This window comes from Saimiri boliviensis, chromosome 6 (assembly GCF_048565385.1).
Source record: "Saimiri boliviensis isolate mSaiBol1 chromosome 6, mSaiBol1.pri, whole genome shotgun sequence".
Lineage (NCBI taxonomy): Eukaryota > Metazoa > Chordata > Mammalia > Primates > Cebidae > Saimiri > Saimiri boliviensis.
In genome coordinates, this window is record NC_133454.1 from 79,168,125 (window position 1) to 79,191,930 (window position 23,806).

Below are 23,806 nucleotides of genomic sequence, written 5' to 3' on the forward strand. Positions count from 1 at the left end.
TCTTGTTATGTTGCCCAAGCTTGTCTTGAACTCCTGGCCTGAAGCAGTACTTCTGCCTTGGCCTCCCAGAGTGCTGGGATTACAGGTGTTGAGCCACCATGCCTGGCTGATAGCTAAGATTTTTTAATCTAGATTTCTTTTTTTTGTATCATTACTTATCACGTAAAGATTATTTGTAGTTGGATTTCTTGTTTTTTTTTTTTGTTTTTTTTTTTTGAGACAGAGTTTCGCTCTTGTTACCCAGGCTGGAGTGCAATGGCGCGATCTCGGCTCACCGCAACCTCCGCCTCCCAGGTTCAGGCAATTCTCCTGCCTCAGCCTCCTGAGTAGCTGGGATTACAGGCACGTGCCACCATGCCCAGCTAATTTTTTGTATTTTTAGTAGAGACGGGGTTTCACCATGTTGACCAGGGTGGTCTCGATCTATCGACCTCGTGATCCACCTGCCTCGGCCTCCCAAAGTGCTGGGATTACAGGCTTGAGCCACCGCGCCCGGCCGATTTCTTGCTTTTATACCTGGACCATGGGATTTATGTTGTCATAATACTTTTTTGTGGTAATTTATGCTAACAGATTGGACCAAACTTGAAATGTCTAAGGGCTTCACATTAAAAAAATCTGAATTTTACTTAGAAGCTATGGAGTATACCAGAAATGATTTCTTTAAACCATGAAGAAACATTTTGTTACTACTTTTAGCTGTCAATTTTGAGATGTTCTTTTTTTTTTTTTTTTTTGAGACGGAGTTTCGCTCTTGTTACCCAGGCTGGAGTGCAATGGCACGATCTTGGCTCACCGCAACCTCCACTTCCTGGGTTCAGGCAATTCTCCTGCCTCAGCCTCCTGAGTAGCTGGGATTACAGGCACATGCCACCATGCCCAGCTAATGTTTTGTATTTTTAGTAGAGACGGAGTTTCACCATGTTGACCAGGATGGTCTCGATCTCTTGACCTCGTGATCCACCCGCCTCGGCCTCCCAAAGTGCTGGGATTACAGGCTTGAGCCACCGCGCCTGGCTGAGATGTTCTTTTTTGCTTATTTTTCACTTTTTAAATTATGAAATCTGGGCCAGGCGCAGCGGCTCATGCCTATAGTCCCAGCACTTTGGGAGGCTGAGGCAGGCCAGTCACTTGAGGTCAGAAGTTTGAGACCAGTCTGGCCAACATGGTGAAACCGTCTCTACTAAAAAAAAAAAGAAAGAAAGAAAAAAAAATTAATCGGATGTGTTGGTGGATGCCTGTAATCCAAGCTACTCAGGAGGCTGAGGCAGAATAGTCGTTTGAACCTGGGAGGCAGAGGTTGCAGTGAGGCAAGATCACAACACTACACTCCAGCCTGGGTGACAGAGTAAGACTCTGTCTCAAATAGATAAATAATGAAATCTATCACACATACAGGGAAATATAAGTAATTGAATGAACACTCATGTAGCAACTCAGCTTTAACAAATCTGTTCAAGCAGTTCTTCTGCCTCAGCCTCCTGAGTAGCTGGGATTACAGGCACGTGTCACCACGCCCAGCTAATTTTTTGTATTTGTAGTAGAGACTGGGTTTCATCATGTGGTCAGGCTGGTCTCTAACTTCAGAACTTGTGATCCGCCCACCTTGGCCTCCCAAAGTTCTGGGATTACAGGCATGAGCTACTGCACCCCATTTGTTTTTTTAATTGTGACAAAAACATAAGATTTAACTGTCTTCACCATTTTAAAGTATACAGTAATGTTAACTGTATATACATTGTTGTGTAACAGGTCTCTTGAACTTTTTTGTTTTGCATGACTGAAACTCTGTACCTATTTAACAATTACCCATTTTCCCCTAACCTCTGGCAACCACCACTCTCCTTTGTTTCTAAGAGTTTGACTACTTCAGATACCTCATAAAAGTTGAATCATGACTAGGATAGTGGATCACGCCTGTAATCCCAACACTTTGGGAGGCTAAGATAGGTGGATCACTTGAGGTCAGGAGTTTGAGACCAGCCTGGCCAACATGGTGAAACCCTGCCTCTACTAAAAATAAAAATGAGGGCTGGGTGTGGTGGCTCATGCCTGTAATCCCAGCACTTTGGGAGGCTGAGGCGGGTGGATCACGAGGTCAAGAGATCAAGACCATCCTGGTCAACATGGTGAAACCCCGTCTCTACTAAAAATACAGAAAATTAGCTGGGCATGGTGGCGCGTGCCTGTAATCCCAGCTACTCAGGAGGCTGAGGCAGGAGAATTGCCTGAACCCAGGAGGCGGAGGTTGCGGTGAGCTGAGACCGCATCATTGTACTCCAGCCTGGGTAACAAGAGTGAAACTCCATCTCAAAAAAAAAAAAAAAAAAATACAAAATGAGCCAGGTGTGGTTGCACATACCTGTAATCCCAGTTACTGGGGAGGCTGAGGCATGAGAATCCCTTGAACCTGGGAGGTGGAGGTTGCAGTGAGCTGAGATCATGCCATTGCACTCTAGCCTGAGTGACAGTGAGACTCTGTCTCAGAAAAAAAAAAAAAAAAAAAAAAAAAAAGTGGAATCATGCAGTATTTGTCTTTTGGTGACTGAAAATTAGCCTGTGCTAATTTTTTACTCTCCAGGGCTCTTAACAGTAGCTACTAGTGTTACTCTGAGGTTTCTTTGTTAGCCCTTGAAGTTGATAAGGAAATGTTGAAGTTTCAGCTTGTTCTGTGACCAGTTATAGACAAAAGGTCATCCTCGACCTTTTTCTTTTTTTTAAAGGTGTGTGTCACCACATCTAGCTAATTTTTTTTTGTATTTTTAGTAGAGACAGGGTTTCACCGTGTTGGCCAGGCTGGTCTAGAACTCCTGACCTTAGGTAATCCACCTTCCTTGGCCTCTCAAAGTGCTAGAAATCCAGGTGTGAGTTACTGCGCCCAGCCTTGACTTCCTTTTATCATAGCACTGATACCTTTTTGTGAATCTGAATGATAGTTCCTACCTTTGGTCTAATGAGGGTATAGTTTGTAATATTTCAAAGACAAAATTCTTCAAGCAGTCCTAAAGATAAAAAGAATTTAAAATTATTACTACAATCTGCATATTGTTATTTTAAATATTGATGCTAAAGTCAGATCTTTGGACCTGGAAAGGTTCTCAAGACATCTTCTGGTTCAGTTCCCTGGTCCAAGGCAGCTAAATTATCCCAACTACTGTTTGAGATAAGCCAAGGTCCACAGAGGTAAGGACTGATGGAGGTAGAAGGGAAGAAGGAGGTTGTGTTGGTGATTGGTAAAAGAATTGACTGTTTATTCATTTATTCAATACCTGTTGTACTTCTACTATGGGTCAAGCACTTTTTAGGCACTAGAGTCAGTAGTGAGCAAACAGATAAAAATCTCTGTCCATTCTCATGGAAGGAGAAATAGATAAACTAAATAAGTAAATACATATTTGTCAAATAATAAGTACTCTGCAGAAATATAGATGGGAAAAGAAAGATAGAGTTTACCATGATTGAACAGTTGGGAAATGCAGTTTGAAATGGGGTAGACAGGGAAGCTCTCATTCCATTTGAGCAGACTTGAAGAGGTGAGGGAATGAACAATGAAGATTCTGGGGAAAATGTTTCAGACAGAAGGAACTTCAAATGAACAAGTCCTACGGCAGCAGAACACCCAGTATGTTTGAGGAAAAGCAGGGATGCCAGTGTGGCTGAAGTGGAGTGAATGAGATGGTGAGTAGTAGGAAATGAGGGGCAAAATCATTGGCCTCATTGGTCAGTGTAAGGACTTGGGGATTTTACTCTGTTGAGAAATCATCAGAAGGTTTGAGCAGAAGAGGTACATGAGCTAACTTTTCCCTTCAAAGGACACTGACTGTTGTGTCAAAAGGAGAGTATAGGGAGGCTAATGGAGAAGCTGGGAAGTAAGTTAGGATGCCGTTATATTAATGCAGATGAGATACTGGTTGTGGCTTGGAACAGAGAAGTGATGGTAAAGGTTGTGAGAGAGCCAGATTCAGGATAGATTTCTGAAGATTAAGTCAACAAAATATGCTGACACATTGTAAGTGGAAATCCTCAAGAATGCCAAACTCAAAGGACTCTAATTATGAGAATTTTAGAGATCATATGAAACTTCTAAGTTGCCAAGCACACTGATGAATTGTGCCCATCTGTTTGAATTGTTGAATTATGAGAAGCATGCCTTGGACTTTGGGCTAATATTCTTTTTTTTTTTTTTTTTTTTTTTTTTTTTTTTTTTTGAGATAGAGTTTTGCTCTTGTTGCCCAGGCTGGAGTGCAGTGGCACGATCTTGGCTCACTACAACCTCTGCCTCCCAGGTTCAAGCGATTCTCCTGCCTCAGTCTCCCAAGTAGCTGGGATTACAGTCATGTACCACACCATGCCTGGCTAATTTTGTATTTTAAGTAAACACAGGGTTTCGTCATGTTGGACAGGCTGGTTTCAAACTCCTGACCTCAAGTGATCCACCCACCTTGGCTTCCCGAAGTGCTGGGATTATAGGTGTGAGCCATCGTGCCCAGCCATGGGCAAATATTCTTTTTTTTTTTTTTTTTTTGAGACGGAGTTTCGCTCTTGTTACCCAGGCTGGAGTGCAATGGCGCGATCTCGGCTCACCGCAACCTCCGCCTCCTGGGTTCAGGCAATTCTCCTGCCTCAGCCTCCTGAGTAGCTGGGATTACAGGCATGCGCCACCATGCCCAGCTAATTTTTTGTATTTTTAGTAGAGATGGGGTTTCACCATGTTGATCAAGATGGTCTCGATCTCTTGACCTCGTGATCCAACCTCCTTAGCCTCCCAAAGTGCTGGGATTACAGGCTTGAGCCACCGCGCCTGGCGGGCAAATATTCTTAACCTACATATTGAGGGAAATTTCATCTTATTTCCAATACAATTATATCCTAAGCAGTTTTTTGTGGTTCATAAATACTCTTTGTAACTTTTATTTCATATGTATCATTCTCTATTCTCAAGTGTCTTTATTTTTCTTCAAGGTAGAAGATGTTGTTAGCCCAAATAAATCGAGATTCTCAGGGAATGACAGAGTTTCCTGGAGGAGGGATGGAGGCTCAACATGTTACCCTGTGCTTGACAGAGGCAGTTACTGTGGCAGGTAAGCAATTGTGTTTGAAGGGATGGGTTTTGAAATAATCATTTATCTTAAGGGAAAATGAAAATTTATAACTTCCTAGTTCCTGATACAGCAGAAAACAATATAAATTTGGGCCTTTTTGTGAGTATTGTTACCTTGGTGTGGGTACAGTAGGGCAGGGAATTTTTGTTTTTCTTTCTTTTTTTTTTTTTTTTTTTTTGAGGCAAGGTCTCTGTCACCCAGGCTGGAATGCAGTACTGTGATCACAGCTGTCATGGCTTACTGCAGCCTCACCCTCCTGGGCTTAAGAGATCCTCTCACTTCAGCCTTCTGAGTAGCTGAGACTGCAGGCATGCACCACTGTGCTCAGCTAATCATTTTATTTTTAGTAGAGATGGGGTTTCACCGTGTTGCCCAGGCTGGTCTTGAACTCCTGGGCTCAAGCCATACACCTACCTCAGCCTCCCAAAGTGCTGGGATTACAGGCATGACCCATTGTTCCCAGCCTCTTTTTTTGGTAAATGCTAAATCTCATAATGAGTCTAAGTTAAGCAGTCTACCTTTTGCCTGATCCTTATTTTTTAAAAAATTAATCATCATGTCCATATGCTAGCTGTCTAAAGAAAATAATGATTTTTTTGTAATAGATGGTGACAACTTAGAAAATATGGAAGGTGTAAGCTTGCAAGCAGTAACACTTGCAGATGGTTCTACTGCTTACATACAACACAATTCTAAAGGTATGTGCCCCCCATATGGCTGATTGGTTAATACCAGTGATTTATAACCTCTGAGTTGGAGCACCTAGAAGCTATACCACCTTTCCTATCTCTCCTAAAGATGCTGTATTGCATATGATAATTTTAAGTCATTTCAGTGTAACTCACTTTTTTTTTTTTTTTTTTTTAACAATTTGGGGTCGTCCTTTGAGATATTTGGGAGATACCCTCGGGTATAAAATTAGTGGGAGAGAGGAGAGCAGGGAGTGTCTCTGACCTATTTTCTAGTAAGATATTTCTTGCTTTTTTACTTCAGGTCATTATTTTATATTTTTACCAAATATGTATAAGAATAAAGACATTTGGGGCTAGGTGCGGTGGCTCACGCCTGTAATCCCAGAACTTTGGGAGGATAAGGTGGGCGGATCACCTGAGGTTGGCAGTTCGAGACCAGCTTGACTAGCATGGAGAAACCCCATCTCTACTGAAAATACAAAGTAGCCGGGCATGGTGGTGCATGCCTGTAATCCCAGCTACTTGGGAGGCTGAGGCAGGGGAGTTGCTTGAACCTGGGAGGCAGAGGTTGCGGTGAGCCCACATCGTGCAGTTGCACTCCAGCCTGGGCAACAAGAGTGAAACTCCATCTGGAAAAAAAACAAAAAGGACATTTGGTTTTGCTTATATCCCGTTGTCTCTGGTTAGTGTTTGCTTTGTTCCAGGGAACAGCCCAGTCCTCAGACTCTTTGTTTTTATGGAAACCTACTGAGTACATGTATACATAAACAAGGGTCTTATGGCCCTCAGGGATGAGAATGACAACTGACCTCACGTACACTGAGGTATCTGTCTGTCTTCCCAGCTTCAGCTCCCACCTTGTCAGGGTCACTGATCCTAAGTAACTCTGAAAGGTATATAGCAGTCCAACCCATGTAGCCTGCTGTGATGAGCCACTCTTCCTCTTGACCTCATCTAATTGAAAATTGCAGGGGAGGAAGGATGGCTGAGGGAGGATTTTCTGCTTTCTGTAGGATCACTGGATGTGTTATTGAATTGCCTCAGAACATTTGAGGGAAGAATCAAGATGAACACGAGCTTAAGTTGTGTATGTTTTTATAGTTGATACCATTTTGAAATTGTATAATGTTTAAAATTTTTGTTTGTGCTAATTTATTGTCTTGAATCTTTTTTTCTAGACGGAAAACTCATAGATGGTCAGGTCATTCAGTTGGAAGATGGTTCCGCTGCCTATGTTCAACATGTACCCATACCTAAAAGTAGTAAGTATTTAAGACAACAGCACAGGAAACCCTTCTGATTCTCAGTGTTTAGTATTTGCTGCCTGCAGCTCACTCTTACTACCTAAACTTGGTCTTGATCTCAAGTCCTCCTTCTGTAAAGGGAGATTATAGATGCCACAAAGTGGATCTTAACCAAGACTTTCTCTTAAAGTTAATGGAAAAGGGCCGAGGCGGGCGGATCACGAGGTCAAGAGATCGAGACCATCCTGGTCAACATGGCAAAACCCTGTCTCTACTAAAAATACAAAAAATTAGCTGGGCATAGTGGCGCGTGCCTGTAATCCCAGCTACTCAGGAGGCTGAGGCAGGAGAATTGCCTGAACCCAGGAGGCGGAGGTTGCGGTGAGCCGAGACCGCACCATTGCACTCCAGCCTGGGTAACAAGAGCGAAACTCTGTCAAAAAAAAAAAAAAAAAAAAAAAAAGCGCCGGGCGCGGTGGCTCAAGCCTGTAATCCCAGCACTTTGGGAGGCCGAGGCGGGTGGATCACGAGGTCGAGAGATCGAGACCATCCTGGTCAACATGGTGAAACCCCGTCTCTACTAAAAGTGCAAAAAATTAGCTGGGCATGGTGGCGCGTGCCTGTAATCCCAGCTACTCAGGAGGCTGAGGCAGGAGAATTGCCTGAGCCCAGGAGGCGGAGGTTGCGGTGAGCCGAGATCGCGCCATTGCACTCCAGCCTGGGTAACAAGGGCGAAACTCCGTCTCAAAAAAAAAAAAAAAAAAAAGTTAATGGAAAAGAAGTTATTGGATGGACTACATTGTGTAGATAAATGAGTAAGTCCTAAGTGAACGCTTCTATTATTTGAGCTGAATCTTAACATGTCTCTCATTTTCTTCATTTTTCCCCTTCTTTAAACTCTCTTTAACACTGGTATATATTCCTAAAACCGATATTTTAGTGTCTTTTTACCTTTCAACACTGACTCAAAGAAGCTTTGCTGAATTTACTTAAATGTTCAAAGACTCATGAAGCAAGTATAGATTGTTACAATGTGTTAATAGTTTATTGACTCTTGTTGCTAAGTGAGTTAATTGGAATGTGCTAGAAAACATGAGATCTAAATGTAAGCCTTGTTCTTGAGCAGGGGACAGTTTGCGTCTAGAGGATGGTCAAGCAGTGCAGTTAGAAGATGGTACCACAGCGTTTATTCACCATACCTCCAAAGGTAAAATAACTTTGAAAGTATGAATAAAATAAGGGAGAAGTGGAACTCCGGGGTTGGTGGGGGAAGGAAGACCTGAGTTTAGCTACTGAAGTGTTGTCATAGGAAAGAATTGTATTTGTTCATTGAAGTATATATTTAAGCATGGCAGATTTAAGCATTTAAAAAATTTTTTTTGAGACAGTCTTGCTCTGTTGCCCAGGCTGGAATTCAATGGTGCATCTTGGTTCTCTGCAACCTCTGCCTCCCAGATTTAAACAGTTCTTTGCCTCAGCCTCCCGAGTAGCTGGGATTACAGGCGTGTGCCACCACACCCGCCTAATTTTTTGTATTTTTAGAAGACATAACAGTTTCACCATCTTGGCCAGGCTGGTCTTGAACTCCTGACCTCATGATCCTTCTGCCTCGGCCTCCCAAAGTGCTGGGATTACAGCGTGAGCCATCATGCTTGGCCCTCAAGCACGATTTAAGGAAAAACTGTCCTACAGTTTGAGCTGTCCGGTGACAAGTTGTAACAGCAAACCAAATGACTGCTCCCTGGAAGACTTAAAGTAGAGGCCACTTTTTGTTTTTTTGGTTGGCTTTTGTTTTAAGAGACAGGATCTCACTCTGTTGCCAGGCTGGAGTGCTGTGGCACAATCACAGCTTAATACAGCCTCAAACTTTTGGGCTTAGGGATCTTTTTCACCTCAGCCTCCTAAATAGCTGGGACTACAGGTGCACACTGCCATTCCCAGCTAATTTTTTTATTTTTTGTAGAGACAGGGTCTCACTATGTTGCCAGTGTAATCTGTAACTCCTGGCCTCAAGCCAGCCTCCCAAAGTACTGGGATTATAGGCATTAGCTACCACACCCAGCCTTAATTTCATGTTTTAAAAACAGCCTTGCTACTTTTTAAAAAGACTTAAGAAATAAAATCACAATATAACATTGAAATAGTTAACTTCAGGGCCGGGCGCGGTGGCTCACGCCTATAATCCCAGCACTTTGGGAGGCCGAGACAGGCAGATCACAAGGTCAAGAGATCGAGACCATCCTGGTCAACATGGTGAAACCCCGTCTCTACTAAAAATACAAAAAATTAGCTTGGCATGGTGGCGCGTGCCTGTAATCCCAGCTACTCAGGAGGCTGAGGCAGGAGAATTGCCTGAACCCAGTAGGCGGAGATTGCAGTGAGCCAGGATCACGCCATTGCACTCCAGTCTGGGTAACAAGAGCAAAACGCCTCAAAAAAAAAAAAAAAGAAAAAAAGAAATAGTTAACTTCAGGGCCGGGCGCGGTGGCTCACGCCTGTAATCCCAGCACTTTGGGAGGCTGAGGCGGGCGGATCATGAAGGTTATTGTCTACTAAAAATACAAAAATTAGCTGGGCGTGGTGTTGCGCGCCTGTAATCCCAGCTACTTGGGAGCCTGAGGCAGGAGAATTGCTTGAACCCGGGAGACGGAGGTTGCAGTGAGCCGAGATTGTGCCACTGCACTCCAGCCTGGCACCTGGTGACAAAATGAAACTCTGTCTCAAAAAAAAAAAGAAATAGTTAACTTCATATTTTACTTATTACTTTATTTTAGAGATAGGATCTCAGTCAGGTTACAGTGCAGTGGCACAATCATAGCTCACTGCAGCCTTGAATTCCCAGGCTCAAGAGACCCTCCTGCCTCAGCCTCCTGAGCAGCTAGGACTACATGTGTGTGTCACCACAGCCAGCTTATTTTTTAATTTTTAAGTTTCTGATTAATTTTTTTTGTTAAATATAGGCTCTTGTTGTCCAGGCTTGTCTTGAACTCCTGTCTTCAAGCAGTCTCCTGCTCCGGCCTCCCAAAGCACTGGGGTCACAGGCATGAGCTACTGTTCCTAACCTGTTTCTTTCTCTTAAATACAATTTTAAGGCCAGGCACCGTGGCTCATGCAATGCAATTCTAGCACTTTGGGAGGCTGACGCAGGCAGATCACCTGAGGGTCAGGGGTTTGAGACCAGCCTGGCCATCATGGTGAAACCCCCTCTCTACATAAAAATACAAAAATTAGCTGGGTATGGTGGTGCATGCCTGTGATCCTGGCTAATCGGGAGGCTGAGGCAGGAGGATTGCTTGAACCCAGGAGGTGGAGGTTGCAGTGTAACTGAAATCATGGCACTGCACTCCAAGCCTGGGCAACAGAGTGAGACTCTGTCTTAAAAATAAAAAAGGCCAAACACCAACAACAACAACAACAACAACAAAATAAAATAAAAAAGGCCAGGCATGGTATAATCCCAGCAGTATGGGAGGCTGAGGCGGGCAGATCACCTGAGGTCAAGAGTTCAAGACCAGCCTGACCAAAATGGAGAAAACCTGTCTCTACTAAAAATACAAAATTAGCCGGGTGTGGTGGCACATGCCTGTAATCCCAGCTACTTGTAAGGCTGAGGCAGGAGAATCACTTGAACCTGGGAGGCAGAGGTTGCAGTGAGCTGAGATTACAACATTGCACTCTAGCCTGGGCAACAGGATTGAAGCGCTGTCTCAAAAAAAAAAAAAAAAAATATATATATATATATATATATATATATATATACACACACACACACACACATATATAAATTATATATACATATGTTATATAATTTATATATATAATTTTATTTTACATATACACGTTTTATAGTATAATTTATATATAATATATATTTATATATATAATTATAAATTTGTGAATAAATTGGTTTAATTACAGTTGAAAAAAATAAAGTCTGTACTTTTTTCTTTATCAGTAAGAGTTAGTCAAAGGTTCATTGTAACTGGCTAGATTTATTATTTCACTATATATATGGGATATAAAATCACAATTTATATTGATACCAATATAGACACAGATATATCTTGGTGTGGTTATTTAGAAGGAAAAAAAACACCGTAGAGGAACTGTGGGTAAACTGACATGAGTTCAAATAGTGATTTCCCTACATACTGATTTTGACTGTTAATTGTTAGTGTTTTTGTTTTGTTTTACATTATATTTCTTAAGTTTTTAAAGTAGGGATAGGGTCTTACCATGTTGTCCAGGCTGGTTTCAAACTCTTGTGCTCGAGTGATCTACCTGCCTCAGCCTCCCAAAGTGCTGGGATTATAGGTTTGAGTCACTGCACCAGCCTTTTAGTGTTTTTTAAATTTTCTGATGCCTAAGGAAAGTGATGTTTTAAAATTTCTGATGCCTAAGGAAACTTCTCCAGACCTGAGTTCCCAGCTTATACAATGAGGGTGGTAAATATACCTGCCTTGCAGAATTGTTGAGAAGATTTAGTAAAATAACACATATAAAGTACATGGTCCAGTGGTTACTCAAAGTAACCACTCAGTGAAAGCTCGTTTCTCTCTTCCTTTAATATGTAAATGTCAGATTTTACCTTTAATTTAATGCCATTCTCTTCCACTCTCTCAGATAGTTATGACCAGAGTGCATTACAGGCGGTTCAGCTGGAAGATGGCACCACAGCTTATATCCACCACGCAGTGCAAGTCCCACAGTCTGACACCATCTTGGCAATTCAGGCAGATGGGACAGTAGCAGGTCTGCACACTGGGGATGCTACAATTGACCCTGACACCATCAGTGCTTTGGAACAGTATGCAGCAAAGGTATAGCATTTCACAGTGTCAAGAATGTCCCAGATATAGCTTCTTTATTTTTGATGAAAAGAAAAGAAAACAAAAAAGTACACCTCATCAAAAAAAAACTGGTCAGTTTTAGCCAGGCATGGCACAGTGGCTCATGCCTATAATCCCAGCACTTTGGGAGGATTGTTTGAGCACAGATCCCTGTCTCAATTTCAAAAATTAAAGAAAGAAAAACTAGCAATTCAAAGTCAAAATCAGTATCCAAAGAGATAATAATTTATCTTAAAGCAAATGAAGTATAGAAAGAAATATTGGGAAAAAAAGTAAGCGAATGGGTTGAAGTAAAGGCTTATGGAAGAGAAATGAGTGGCAGGTAATTCACCAAAAGATACACAAGGATGAAGGGCTATAAAAGAAGTAATCAAGTATAAATGGAACTGCTTATGAGTTAAAAGTGAGAACTATAGGCCAGGCGTGGTGGCTCATGCCTGTAATCCTAGCACTTTGGGAGGCCGAGGTGGGTGGATCACCTGAATTCAGGAGTTCAAGACCAGCCTGGCCATCATGGTGAAACTCCATCTTTATATTAAAAAAAAATATTTAAAAAAGAGGAAAAGTGGGAACTATAGGGAAAGTAAAGTCTTAATTAAGTTTTATATCAAAAGGGTTAATTTTTTTCCCCTGCATTGAACATGTATCTCTCATATAACTTAAAAGGTTTTTTATTTCACTTTTATTATTTTCTTTTTTTCTTTTTCTTTTTCTTTTTGAGACGGAGTTTCGCTCTTGTTACCCAGGCTGGAGTGCAATGGCGCGGTCTCGGCTCACCGCAACCTCCGCCTCCTGGGTTCAGGCAATTTTCCTGCCTCAGCCTCCTGAGTAGCTGGGATTACAGGCACGCACCACCATGCCCAGCTAATGTTTTGTATTTTTAGTAGAGACGGGGTTTCACCATGTTGACCAGGATGGTCTCGATCTCTTGACCTCGTGATCCACCCGCCTCAGCCTCCCAAAGTGCTGGGATTACAGGCGTGAGCCACCGTGCCCGGCCCTCTTTTTTTCTTTACAAGCAAAATAAATAGAGACAGGTCTCGCTCTTTTGCCCAGGCTAGTCTTGAACTCCTGCGCTCAAATTATCCTCCTACCTGAGCCTCCCAAAGCTAGGATTACTTGTATGAGTCACCATGCCAAGCCTATTATGGAAATTTTCAAATACACACAAAAATCAATGATAATGAAACCGCACGTACTTTTTTCCTTTTATTCTTTTTGTAAGCTTCTCCCTGAACCATGTACTTTCCCAGCCTAAGCCATTATCAAAACTTAAAATTTTTTTTTTTTTTTTTTTGAGATGGAGCCTTGCTCTGTTGCCAGGCTGGAGTGCAGTGGCACAGTCTTGACTCACTGCAGCCTGTACCTCCTAGGTTCAAGCAGTTCTCCTCCCTCAGCCTCCTGAGTAGCTGGTACTACAGGCACACACCACCATGTCCAGCTAATTGTAGAGATGGGGTTTCACTCTGTTGGCCAGGATGGTCTCAATTTCCTGATCTCATGATCCTCCTGCCTCAGCCTCCCAAAGTGCTGGGATTACAGGCATGAGCCACCACGCCTGGCCAAAATATAAAACTTTTTAAAGCTTTATTTTATTCTTATAGGTGTCCATTGATGGAAGTGAAAGTGTAACAGGTACTGGAATGATTGGAGAAAATGAGCAAGAAAAAAAAATGCAGGTATGTAAAGCTACTTTTTAATATAAAAATCTGTCTTAGCATTTCTGTGCTCTTCTGTGGATGAAAGCAAGAATAGGTAACTCATTACCTCTCTAGGAAAATCTCACCAATTCAGAAAAGCAATGTATGTATTAGATAGCAGCTTTCCCAAACTGCCTGAGGTCCCATTGTTCATCGGTGGATGCAAAATGACACTAAAGAAATGGAAATAATCACAGAAATCCAGGTGGAGCTTGTGTCCTGGATTCAAAGGCAGTTTTCTGGACAAGGCAGTTGTGGAGACCAGGTGATTCCCTGACTGCCCCCATCCATGGCAGTTTGTGAATACTTTCTCTGGGACTTCATGACTGTTTCTAAATAACCTTCACTGCTTTGCTTTTTATATTTTTAGATTTCTTCTCCTTCCACTTGATTCCCTCCATATTTTCCTTTTCAACTTCTGAAGGGGAAGTCCAGACTAGCTAATTATCATTATTCTTCCTGGACAGATTTGTTTATACTTTTTCTACCAGATGGTTTCCTGGTCTGCAGGTGGCCTATGGGCTGGCTTCTCATGGTTCAGATGTTTACCCTGGGTCCAGTCATTGGCTGCCCCTTAACTAAGTAACAGCCTAGACCACCAGTGCTTCTAAAAGTTTTGTAGTAAGTACGTAGTAGTCACAGGTGCATTCTTGAGTATCTTCAAAACTTACATTATTCAAGAATTGTTGTTTTGTGTTTGGGGGGATGTTTATGTGGAGGGTATTCTTGGAGCTTATACAGTCATAGTAGTACATTCCTGCTCTACTGCTGCTTTTTATTTTCTCAGCAGTTAGCTCTATTTTTTTTTTTTTGAGACAGAGTTTCACTCTTATTGCCCAGGCTGGAATGCAGTGGCACCTGACCTTATCTAATATTTTGTTGTCTTCCTTTATGCTAATTTTTTCTTTCATTCTTCAGAATTTTTTTGTTTTGTTTTGTTTTTTTTTAAGAGATGGGATTCCAAGCCGGGCGCGGTGGCTCAAGCCTGTAATCCCAGCACTTTGGGAGGCCGAGGTGGGTGGATCACGAGGTCAAGAGATCGAGACCATCCTGGTCAACATGGTGAAACCCCGTCTCTACTAAAAATACAAAACATTAGCTGGGCATGGTGGTGTGTGCCTGTAATCCCAGCTACTGAGGAGGCTGAGGCAGGAGAATTGCCTGAACCCAGGAGGCGGAGGTTGCGGTGAGCCGAGATCGCGCCATTGCACTCCAGCCTGGGTAACAAGAGCGAAACTCCACCTCAAAAAAAAAAAAAAAAAAAAAAAGAGATGGGATTCCACCATGTTGGTCAGGCGAGTCTTGAACTCCAGACCTTGTGATCCGCCCATCTCAGCCTCCCAAAGTGCTGGGATTACAGGCGCATTCTTAAGAGTTTTATTGTATTTAACTCCTAAAGTCACTACTTGAGGGTCACATTTATTACCTCAAGCATTAACATGACCACTTAATGACATTGAATGATACTGTTAGGGGTTATCAAGAAGATTTTACATTTATCCTGATAGTAAGTGATAAAATAACAGGAATCACTGAAATCACTTGTAGAAATATGATCCTCCTGGGTGAGCACAGTGCCTCACACCTGTAATCCCAGCACTTTGGGAGGTCAAGGCAGATGGATCACCTGAGATCAGGAGTTCAATACCAGCCTGGCCAACATGGTAAAACCCTGCCACTACTAAAATACAAAAAAATTAGCCAGGCTTGGTGGCAAGTGCCTGTAATCCCAGCTACTCAGGAGGCTGAGGCAGGAGGATCACTTGAACCCAGGAGGTGGAGGTTGCAGGGAGCTGAGATTGTACCCTTGCACTACAGCCTGAGCAACAACAAAGAGACTTCCTCAAAAAATAAAAGAAAGAAAAAAGAAAAAGAAATAGAAATAATGCTTCTAAACATTGCTGAATAGCTAATATTTTTGTTTACCAGCTTAAGTGATGCCACAAAGTGGCAATAATATAAACACAGTTTGCAGTTTACTAAGCCCATCAGCTTTGATGGTATGTGATTCTTAGCCAGATTTTCAGGTCTCAATTTATATTCATATTTTATGAATGAAATCAGACTTTAAGGCAGGTGTGGTGGCTCTGCCTGTAATCTGAGTACTGGGCTGAGGTGGGAGTATTGCTTGAACCAGAAGTTTGAGACCAGCCAGAAGAACAAAGTGAGATCCTGTCTCTACAAAAAATTAAAAAATTAGCAAGGCTTGGTAGCACACATTTGTTGTCCCAGCTATTTGGAAGGCTGGGCCAGGAGGATCCCTTGAGCCCGGAAAGATTGAAGTTACAGTGAGCCGATTGCCTCACTTCACTCTAGCCTGGGCAATAGAGCAAGACTCTATTCCCCTTGACTTTAGTATTTTTTATACAGTTCTATGTCAAATCTAGCTAAGTCAAATTCTACTAAGATGCAAACACAGGGTAAATATATGCAGGAGATATAGATCAGTGACTTGGAGTATTGAAGTGGTCCAGTAAGTTCTCTGTCTTATTGGTAACTGTCAAACAACTACATTTTAAAATAATAGAATATTTTAAAGAAAAGCAGTTGTAGGCTGGGTGCAGTGGCTCACATCTGTAATCCTAGCACTTTGGGAGGCTGAGGCAGGCAGATTATCTGAGGTGGGGAGTTCAAGACCAGCCTGGCCAACATGGCAAAACCCTGTCTCTACTAAAAATACAAAAATTAGCTGGGCATGGTGGCAGACACCTGTAATCCCAGCTACTTGGGAGGCTGAGGCAGGAGGTTTGCTTGAACCTGGGAGGTGGGGGTTGCAGTGAGCCAAGATCATGCCACTGCACCCCCGCCTTGGCAAGAGAGCAAGACTCCATCTCAGAAAAATATATATCATAACTAGGAATTCAGAACTGCTGAGGCAAATGTCATAAAAAGCCCCATTACTCTTTTATCTGTAGACATATTACCATTTGGTATTGGTACCAATAGACAAATAGAGACAGTTGAATAGGACTTTTTTTTTTTTTTTTTTTGGACTATAGCTTTTTCTTCTTTGCCTTTTGTACCTGTTCTTTACAGACTAGATCTGCAATGTCCAATACAGTTGCCACTAGCCACATGTGGCTGTTGAGCACTCGAAATGTGGCTAGTCCAAATTGAGATGTGCTGTAAGTGGATTTTGAAGACATAATATGAAAAAAAGAATGTAAAATATCAATTTTTTATATTGATAATGTATTGAAATGATAATATTTTGGACATATGGTGTTAAATAAAATAATTACTAAAATTAATTTCACCTGTTTCTTTTTACATTGTCAATTGGTTACTAGAAAATATTTGTGTTTTATTTTATTTATTTACGTATTTTGAGATGGAATCTTGCACTGTTGCCCAGGCTGGAGTGCAGTGGCATGATACCAGCTCACTGCAACCTCCACCTCCTGGGATCAAATGATTCTCCTGCCTCAGCCTCCCAAGTAGCTGGGATTGCAGGCATGCACCACCACACCCAGCTACTTTTTTTTTTTTTTTTTTGGCGTGTATTTTCTCATACCCTCCTACTTTTTGTATTTTTAGTAGAGACAGGGTTTCGCCATGTAGGCCAGGCTGGTCTCAAACTCCTGACCTCCAGCAGTTCACCCGACTCAGCCTTCCAGAATGCTGGGATTACAGGTGTGAGCCACCACACCTGGCCTATTTTATTTATTTATTTATTTTTTGAGACAGGGTCTTGCTCTGTTGCTTAGGCTGGAGTGCAGTGATGTGGTGTTGGCTCATTGCATCCATGATCTCCTACATTTTTTTTTTTTTAAAGAGATCGAGTCTTGCTTTGTTGCCCAGGCTAGTCTCAAACTCATGGGCTCAAGAGATCCTTCCAGCTTGATCTCCCAAAGTCCTGGGGTTACAGATGTGAGCTACCTTGCCTGGCCAGAAAATTTTTTTTTTTTTTTTAGATGGAGTTTCACTCTTGTTGCCCAGGCTGGAGTGCAATGGCATGATCTCTGCTCACCACAACCTCCGCCTCCTGGGTTCGAGCCTCTCTCCTGTCTCAGTCTCCTGAGTAGCTGGGATTACAGGCATGCGCCACAACACCTGGCTAATTTTGTATTTTTAGTAGAGATGAGGTTTCTCCATGTTGGTCAGGCTGGTCTCAAACTCCTGACCTCAAGTGATCTGCCTGCCTCAGCCTCCCAAAGCACTGGAATTACAGGCATGAGCCTCTGTGCCCAGCCAGAAAATTTGTAATTACATATGTGGCTTGCATTTGTGACTCATTATATTTCTCTTTATTAGTGCTTGATCAGTTATGACTTCACCATTTTTTAAAACAATTAAGTACCATATTTTAGGTTGAGAACCCAATACTTGGTTTTTTGTTGTTTTTGTTTTAGGTGACAGGGTCTTGCTTTGTTGTCCAGGCTGGAGTGCGATAGTGTGATCTTGGCTCACTGAAACCTCTGCCTCCTGGGTTCAAGCGATTCTCCTGCCTCAGCCTCCTGAGTAGCTGGTAGTGCCACTAATTGTTTATATTTTTGGTAGAGACAGGCCTTCACCATGTTGGCCAGGCTGATCTTGAACTTCTGACCTCAAGGGATCTGCCTGCCTTAGCCTCCCAAAGTGCTGGGATTACAGGTGTGAGCCACTGTTCCCTTGCTTTTCTTAGTCTCTTTTTTCACCTCTAAAAGAAAGGTATTAATTAGATTCATGATTATTATCTCAGGGGCACAAGTTGTTTTTTTTTTCTTTTTTTTTGAGATGGAGTCTTACTTTGTCTCCCAGGCTGGAGTGCAGTAAACTGACCTCAGCTCACTGTAACCTCCACCTCCCGGGTTGAACTCCTGAATTCCAGTGATCCACCCAACTTGCCCCCGACGTGCTAGGATTACAGGTGTGAGCCACTGCACCCAGCCAAAAGATTTTTTTAAGTAAGATTTTTAGTAGGTTTTTTTATTTTGAGACGGGGTCTTGCTTTCTTGCCCAGGCTGGAGTGCAGTGGCACAATCTCGGCTCACCACAACCTCTGCCTCCTGGGTTCAAGCAATTCTCCTGCCTTAGCCTCCTGAGTAGCTGGGACTACAGACACAGCACATGCCACCATACCTGGCTGATTTTTGTATTTTTAGTTAGAGACCTTGTTTCACTATGTTAGCTAGGCTTGTCTTGAACTCTTGACCTCGTGATTCATCCACCTTGACCTGCCGAAGTGCTGGGATTACAGGCTTGAGCCATCGTGCCCGGCCTAGTAGTTTTTTTTAATTCAGAGAAAGTACAAAGACGAAAACCCAAAATGACCCATAATCTACATATGTCTATTTTAATATATTTTTAAAGATAAAAGTAATCATGTTTATGTTTAGAAAATTCAAATAATATAGATTAGTAAAAATTAAAAATGAGGGATCTACTGCTTGATAATAATTATTGTTAGAAATCTGCTTTGTTTTTGTTTCCCTCTCTCTGTCTTTTTTTTTTTTTTTTTTTTTGAGACGGAGTCTGGCTCTTTCGTCAGGCTGGAGTGCAGTGGCGCAATCTCGGCTCACTGCAACCTCTGCCTCCTGGGTTCAAGTGATTCTCATGCCTCAGCCTCCTGAGTAGCTGGGATTACAGGCACACCCTACCATGCCTAGTTAATTTTTGTATTTTTAGTAGAGATGGTGTTTCGCCATGTTGGCCAGGCTGGTCTGAATTCCTGATCTTAAGTGATCCGCCTGGCTCGGCCTCCTAAAGATCATAGGCAGGAGCCACTGTGCCTGGCCTTGTTATTGTTTTTTAATCTTCCTGGCAGTGTTGATGTGTCTTATGGTTCCTTAAAAGTTCCTCTGGTGCCACACTTCAAGGATTGTTTCCTTTCTTCAGAGAGAACACAGTTTTAAAAATTCAAGTTGTGGCCGGGCGCGGTGGCTCAAGCCTGTAATCCCAGCACTTTGGGAGGCCGAGGCGGGTGGATCACGAGGTCGAGAGATCAAGACCATCCTGGTCAACATGGTGAAACCCCATCTCTACTAAAAATACAAAAAATTAGCTGGGCATGGTGGCACGTGCCTGTAATCCCAGCTACTCAGGATGCTGAGGCAGGAGAATTGCCTGAACCCAGGAGGCGGAGGTTGCGGTGAGCCGAGATCGCGCCATTGCACTCCAGCCTGGGTAACGAGCGAAACTCCGTCTCAAAAAAAAAAAAAATTCAAGTTGTGGGCCGGGCGCGGTGGCTCAAGCCTGTAATCCCAGCACTTTGGGAGGCCAAGGCGGGTGGATCACGAGGTCAAGAGATCGAGACCATCCTGGTCAACATGGTGAAACCCCGTCTCTACTAAAAATACAAAAAATTAGCTGGGCATGGTGGTGTGTGCCTGTAATCCCAGCTACTCAGGAGGCTGAGGCAGGAGAATTGCCTGAACCCAGGAGGCAGAGGTTGCGGTGAGCCAAGATCGTGCCATTGCACTCCAGCCTGGGTAACAAGAGTGAAACTCCGTCTCAAAAAAAAAAAAAAAAAAAAATTCAAGTTGTTTTTATTTCATCCTCCCACAAGCGTATAGATTATGATTTTGTTTTTTTTTTTTTCCTAAGAGTATAGATTATTTACATCATGGGTGTTGACAGGCATCAAATTGTAAAAGTTATGTCTGCCATGTGCATTAGGCCATTATAGTAAGTGGGATTATAAGTACTAAACCAGACAATACAAAGCAATGTTTATCCTTAACCCTACTGAGTCTCTTGCTTTATAACTACAGAAGCTCTGCCAGTTAAGTCTCACTGAACTACAGCGTCCTGAAACCCAGTGGGCTAATAGCTTGAGCTCTAGACCCAGTCTCCTTCAAATCTCACTTCCCAGCTTTGACCATGGGCAAGTTATGTTACGTAATGCATTCTGAGTCTAATTTTTTAAATTTGTAAATCATAGATAATATTGAATTCATTGGGGGTAGCCATGGGAGCCAACTAGATAGCATAAGTAAAGCAGCCACCACAATACATCACATAAATGCAACTACTCTATTATTGAGGTACTTGGAATTTAATCTTAGATCCAGTCCTGTATCTACCTCTGGGATTTGTACCTTCTTTGAATATAATGGTCCTGTATTTACCAGTGGGGTTAGCCCCTCCTACAGTGTTTAAGTCTGAAAGGACTTAGGTTTTCTGTCTAGTATGGAATTTTCAAGCTGTTTTTTGAGGTATTAGGACTTTTGAGTTATCAGGAGTCCTGTCCGGAACTAGCAGGGCTCTGGTCCACCCGCATCTGCCAAGACCTGCAGCATTAGTTCCTTTGTCTGTTTTACACAGTAGAATGCTGTGTAAGATTTTATCTGCCAACTCAGAACATACATTAAGCTTAAATAGCTGTGAAGTCATTTTCTGTACATGGTTTTGGAAGCTGATTAGTATTTCTCGTGTTAGCTTCAAAATTGCCCTTGAGAGTTTTCCCTCGTGATGATACCAGGTTGCTGTTTCTTTGACAGAGATTGCACGTATCTGACGCTGCATAACCCTGAAGTACCTATTATAGTTTTGGCCTTTTTAATTTAGCGTTTGAGTTTTGGATTCTGTCCATTTTTGCCCCTAAAACATCTGTAGAATCACATTCCACATTCCCCTAAAACATCTGTAGAATCACTATTCCACAGTGATTACCCTATGCTTGTTTTCATCACTTCTTCCTGAATATTTATCATTATACATACTTGGGAATTCTACATTGTTTCATTGGCTTAACTAAATTAGATGCTAAATTCCTGGTATATGTTTCATACCAGAATCAAAACTCCTAATAAATTGGCCTAGGAGGAAGCAACAAGAACAGAAAAGATTCAGGTATGGGTCTCTTTGGAATTATTTGCTGCCACTGCCTAGTCTGAAGATGTTAGCAGCTGGGCTTAGTTTGGCAGATGTGGAAAGGTGGTAAGCACTTTGATTTCATAGTGCTTTTAGAGAGGAGGGGGAGAGGATAGCAAGAAGAGTTCTTTTCTCTTAATTTGGACTCTCTAGTCAACTGAAATCTACCTTTACAAATCATATAAAACCTGATGCCAATTCTACTAAAATAAAGCTCTACACTTTCATGTATATTTAAAAAACACTGGGCTGGCCCGGTGGCTCACACCTGTAATCCCAGCACTTTGGGAGGCCAAAGTAGGAGGACTGCTTGAGGCCAGAAGTTCAAGAACAACCTAGACAACGTGACAAGACTCCATCTCTACAAATTTTTTGTTAAAAACTAACTGCGTGTGGTGGTACACACCTGTTGTCCTAACTACTTGGGAGGCTGAGGCAAGGGGACCACTTGAGCCCCAGAGTTAGAGGGTGCAGTGAGCTATGATTATGCTACTGTACTCTAGCCTCAGTGACAAAGTAAGACCTTGTCTCTAAAATAAATAAAAATAAAAAATACTGAATGGAAGTACACCAAGAACTTAACAGTAATTTTTCCTGGATGGTGGAATTATAGCACACTTGAACTTTTTTTTTCTTTTTGAGACAGGTCTCATTTGTTACCCAGGCTGGAGCGCAGTGGCACAGTCTTGGCTCACTGCAGTCTCAACCTCCTGAGTTCAAGCAGTCCTCCCACCTCAGCCCCTCAAGTAGATGGGATGACAGGCACGTACCACCATGCCTAACGAATTTTTTTTTTTTTTTTTTTTTTTTTGAGACGGAGTTTCACTCTTGTTACCCAGGCTAGAGTGCAGTGGCGCCATCTCGGCTCACCGCAACCTCCGCCTCCTGGGTTCAAGCAATTCTCCTACCTCAGCCTCCTGAGTAGCTGGGATTACAGGCACACGCCACCATGCCCAGCTAGTTTTTTGTATTTTTTTTTTTTTTTTTTTTTTTGGAGACGGAGTTTCGCTCTTGTTGCCCAGGCTGGAGTGCAATGGCGCGATCCCGGCTCACCGCAACCTCCGCCTCCTGGGCTCAGGCAATTCTCCTGCCTCAGCCTCCTAAGTAGCTGGGATTACAGGCACGCACCACCATGCCCAGCTAGTTTTTTGTATTTTTAGTAGAGACGGGGTTTCACCATGTTGACCAGAATGGTCTCGATCTCTCGACCTCGTGATCCACCCGCCTCGGCCTCCCAAAGTGCTGGGATTACAGGCTTGAGCCACCGCGCCCGGCCGTTTTTTGTATTTTTAGTAGAGACGGGGTTTCACCATGTTGACCGGAATGGTCTCGATCTCTTGACCTCGTGATCCATCCGCCTTGGCCTCCCAGAGTGCTGGGATTACAGGCTTGAGCCACTGCACCCGGCCGCCTAACGAATTTTTGTAATTTTTTGTAGAGATGGGGTTTTGCCATGTTGTCCAGGCTGGTCTCCAACTCCTGGGCTCAAGTGATCCACCTGCCTCAGACTCTCAAAGTATTGGGATTACAGGTGTGAGCCACTGTGCCTGGCTGAACTTTTTATTCTTCACTATGGTATCCAGATCCCTCCAGTATACATTTGTTGCTGTTATAATACATGAAAAAAAAAAGTTATTAAAATAATAGATGAAGGCCGGGCGCGGTGGCTCAAGCCTGTAATCCCAGCACTTTGGGAGGCCGAGGCGGGTGGATCACGAGGTCAAGAGATCGAGACCATCCTGGTCAACATGGTGAAACCCCGTCTCTACTAAAAATACAAAAAAACATTAGCTGGGCATGGTGGCACGTGCCTGTAATCCCAGCTACTCAGGAGGCTGAGGCAGGAGAATTGCCTGAACCCAGGAGGCGGAGGTTGTGGTGAGCCGAGATCGTGCCATTGCACTCCAGCCTGGGTAACAAGAGTGAAACTCCGTCTCAAAAAAAAAAAAAAAAAAAATTAGCTGATTTTTAAAGGGTTCATAGAGGCTTTTCTGTTTTCATGAGAAATTATCAGAAACTGATTTTTTTGAGACAGGATCTCATTCTGACTCTCAAGCTGGAGTGCAGTGGGGTGATCATAGCTTACTGCAGCCTTGATCTCCCAGGCTCAGGTGATCCTTCCAACCTCAGCCTCCCAAGTAGCTGGGACCACAGGTACACACCACCACACCTAGCTAGGTTTTAAAAAATTTTTTATAGAAATAGGGGTCCCCCCGTATTTCCCATGCTGGTCTCAAACTCCTGAGGCTCAAGTGATCTTCCCATCTTGCCCTCCCAAAGTGTTGGAATTACAGGTATGAACCACTGCATTTGGCCTAAAGAAACTTTTTATTCCACTTACATTTTATTTCCATTTCTTAGAGTTTTATTAAGATATATTTCACATACTAGCTGGGCACAGTGGTGCATGCCTGTAGTCCCAGC

The 23,806-nt window shown here is 42.8% G+C and overlaps 1 protein-coding gene across 8 annotated transcripts in view; it reads left to right on the forward strand.

Moving 5' to 3' along the window:
- Window positions 1-23,806, forward strand: part of ZNF143 (zinc finger protein 143) — an 88,298-nt gene that overhangs the window by 14,642 nt on the left and 49,850 nt on the right. For 4 of the 8 annotated variants that reach the window (XM_039471120.2, XM_074401077.1, XM_074401076.1 and 1 more), the window contains 6 exons: window positions 4,963-5,081; window positions 5,708-5,800; window positions 6,973-7,056; window positions 8,162-8,245; window positions 11,662-11,858; window positions 13,493-13,567. In XM_039471120.2, the coding sequence (XP_039327054.1) occupies window positions 4,970-5,081; window positions 5,708-5,800; window positions 6,973-7,056; window positions 8,162-8,245; window positions 11,662-11,858; window positions 13,493-13,567 (645 nt within the window). In that variant the 5' untranslated portion in view covers window positions 4,963-4,969. Of the gene's footprint in view, window positions 1-1,036; window positions 3,679-4,962; window positions 5,082-5,707; window positions 5,801-6,972; window positions 7,057-8,161; window positions 8,246-11,661; window positions 11,859-13,492; window positions 13,568-23,806 lie in introns of those variants that run through there. The other 4 variants (XM_074401074.1, XM_039471119.2, XM_039471121.2 and 1 more) reach the window with 4 other exon arrangements.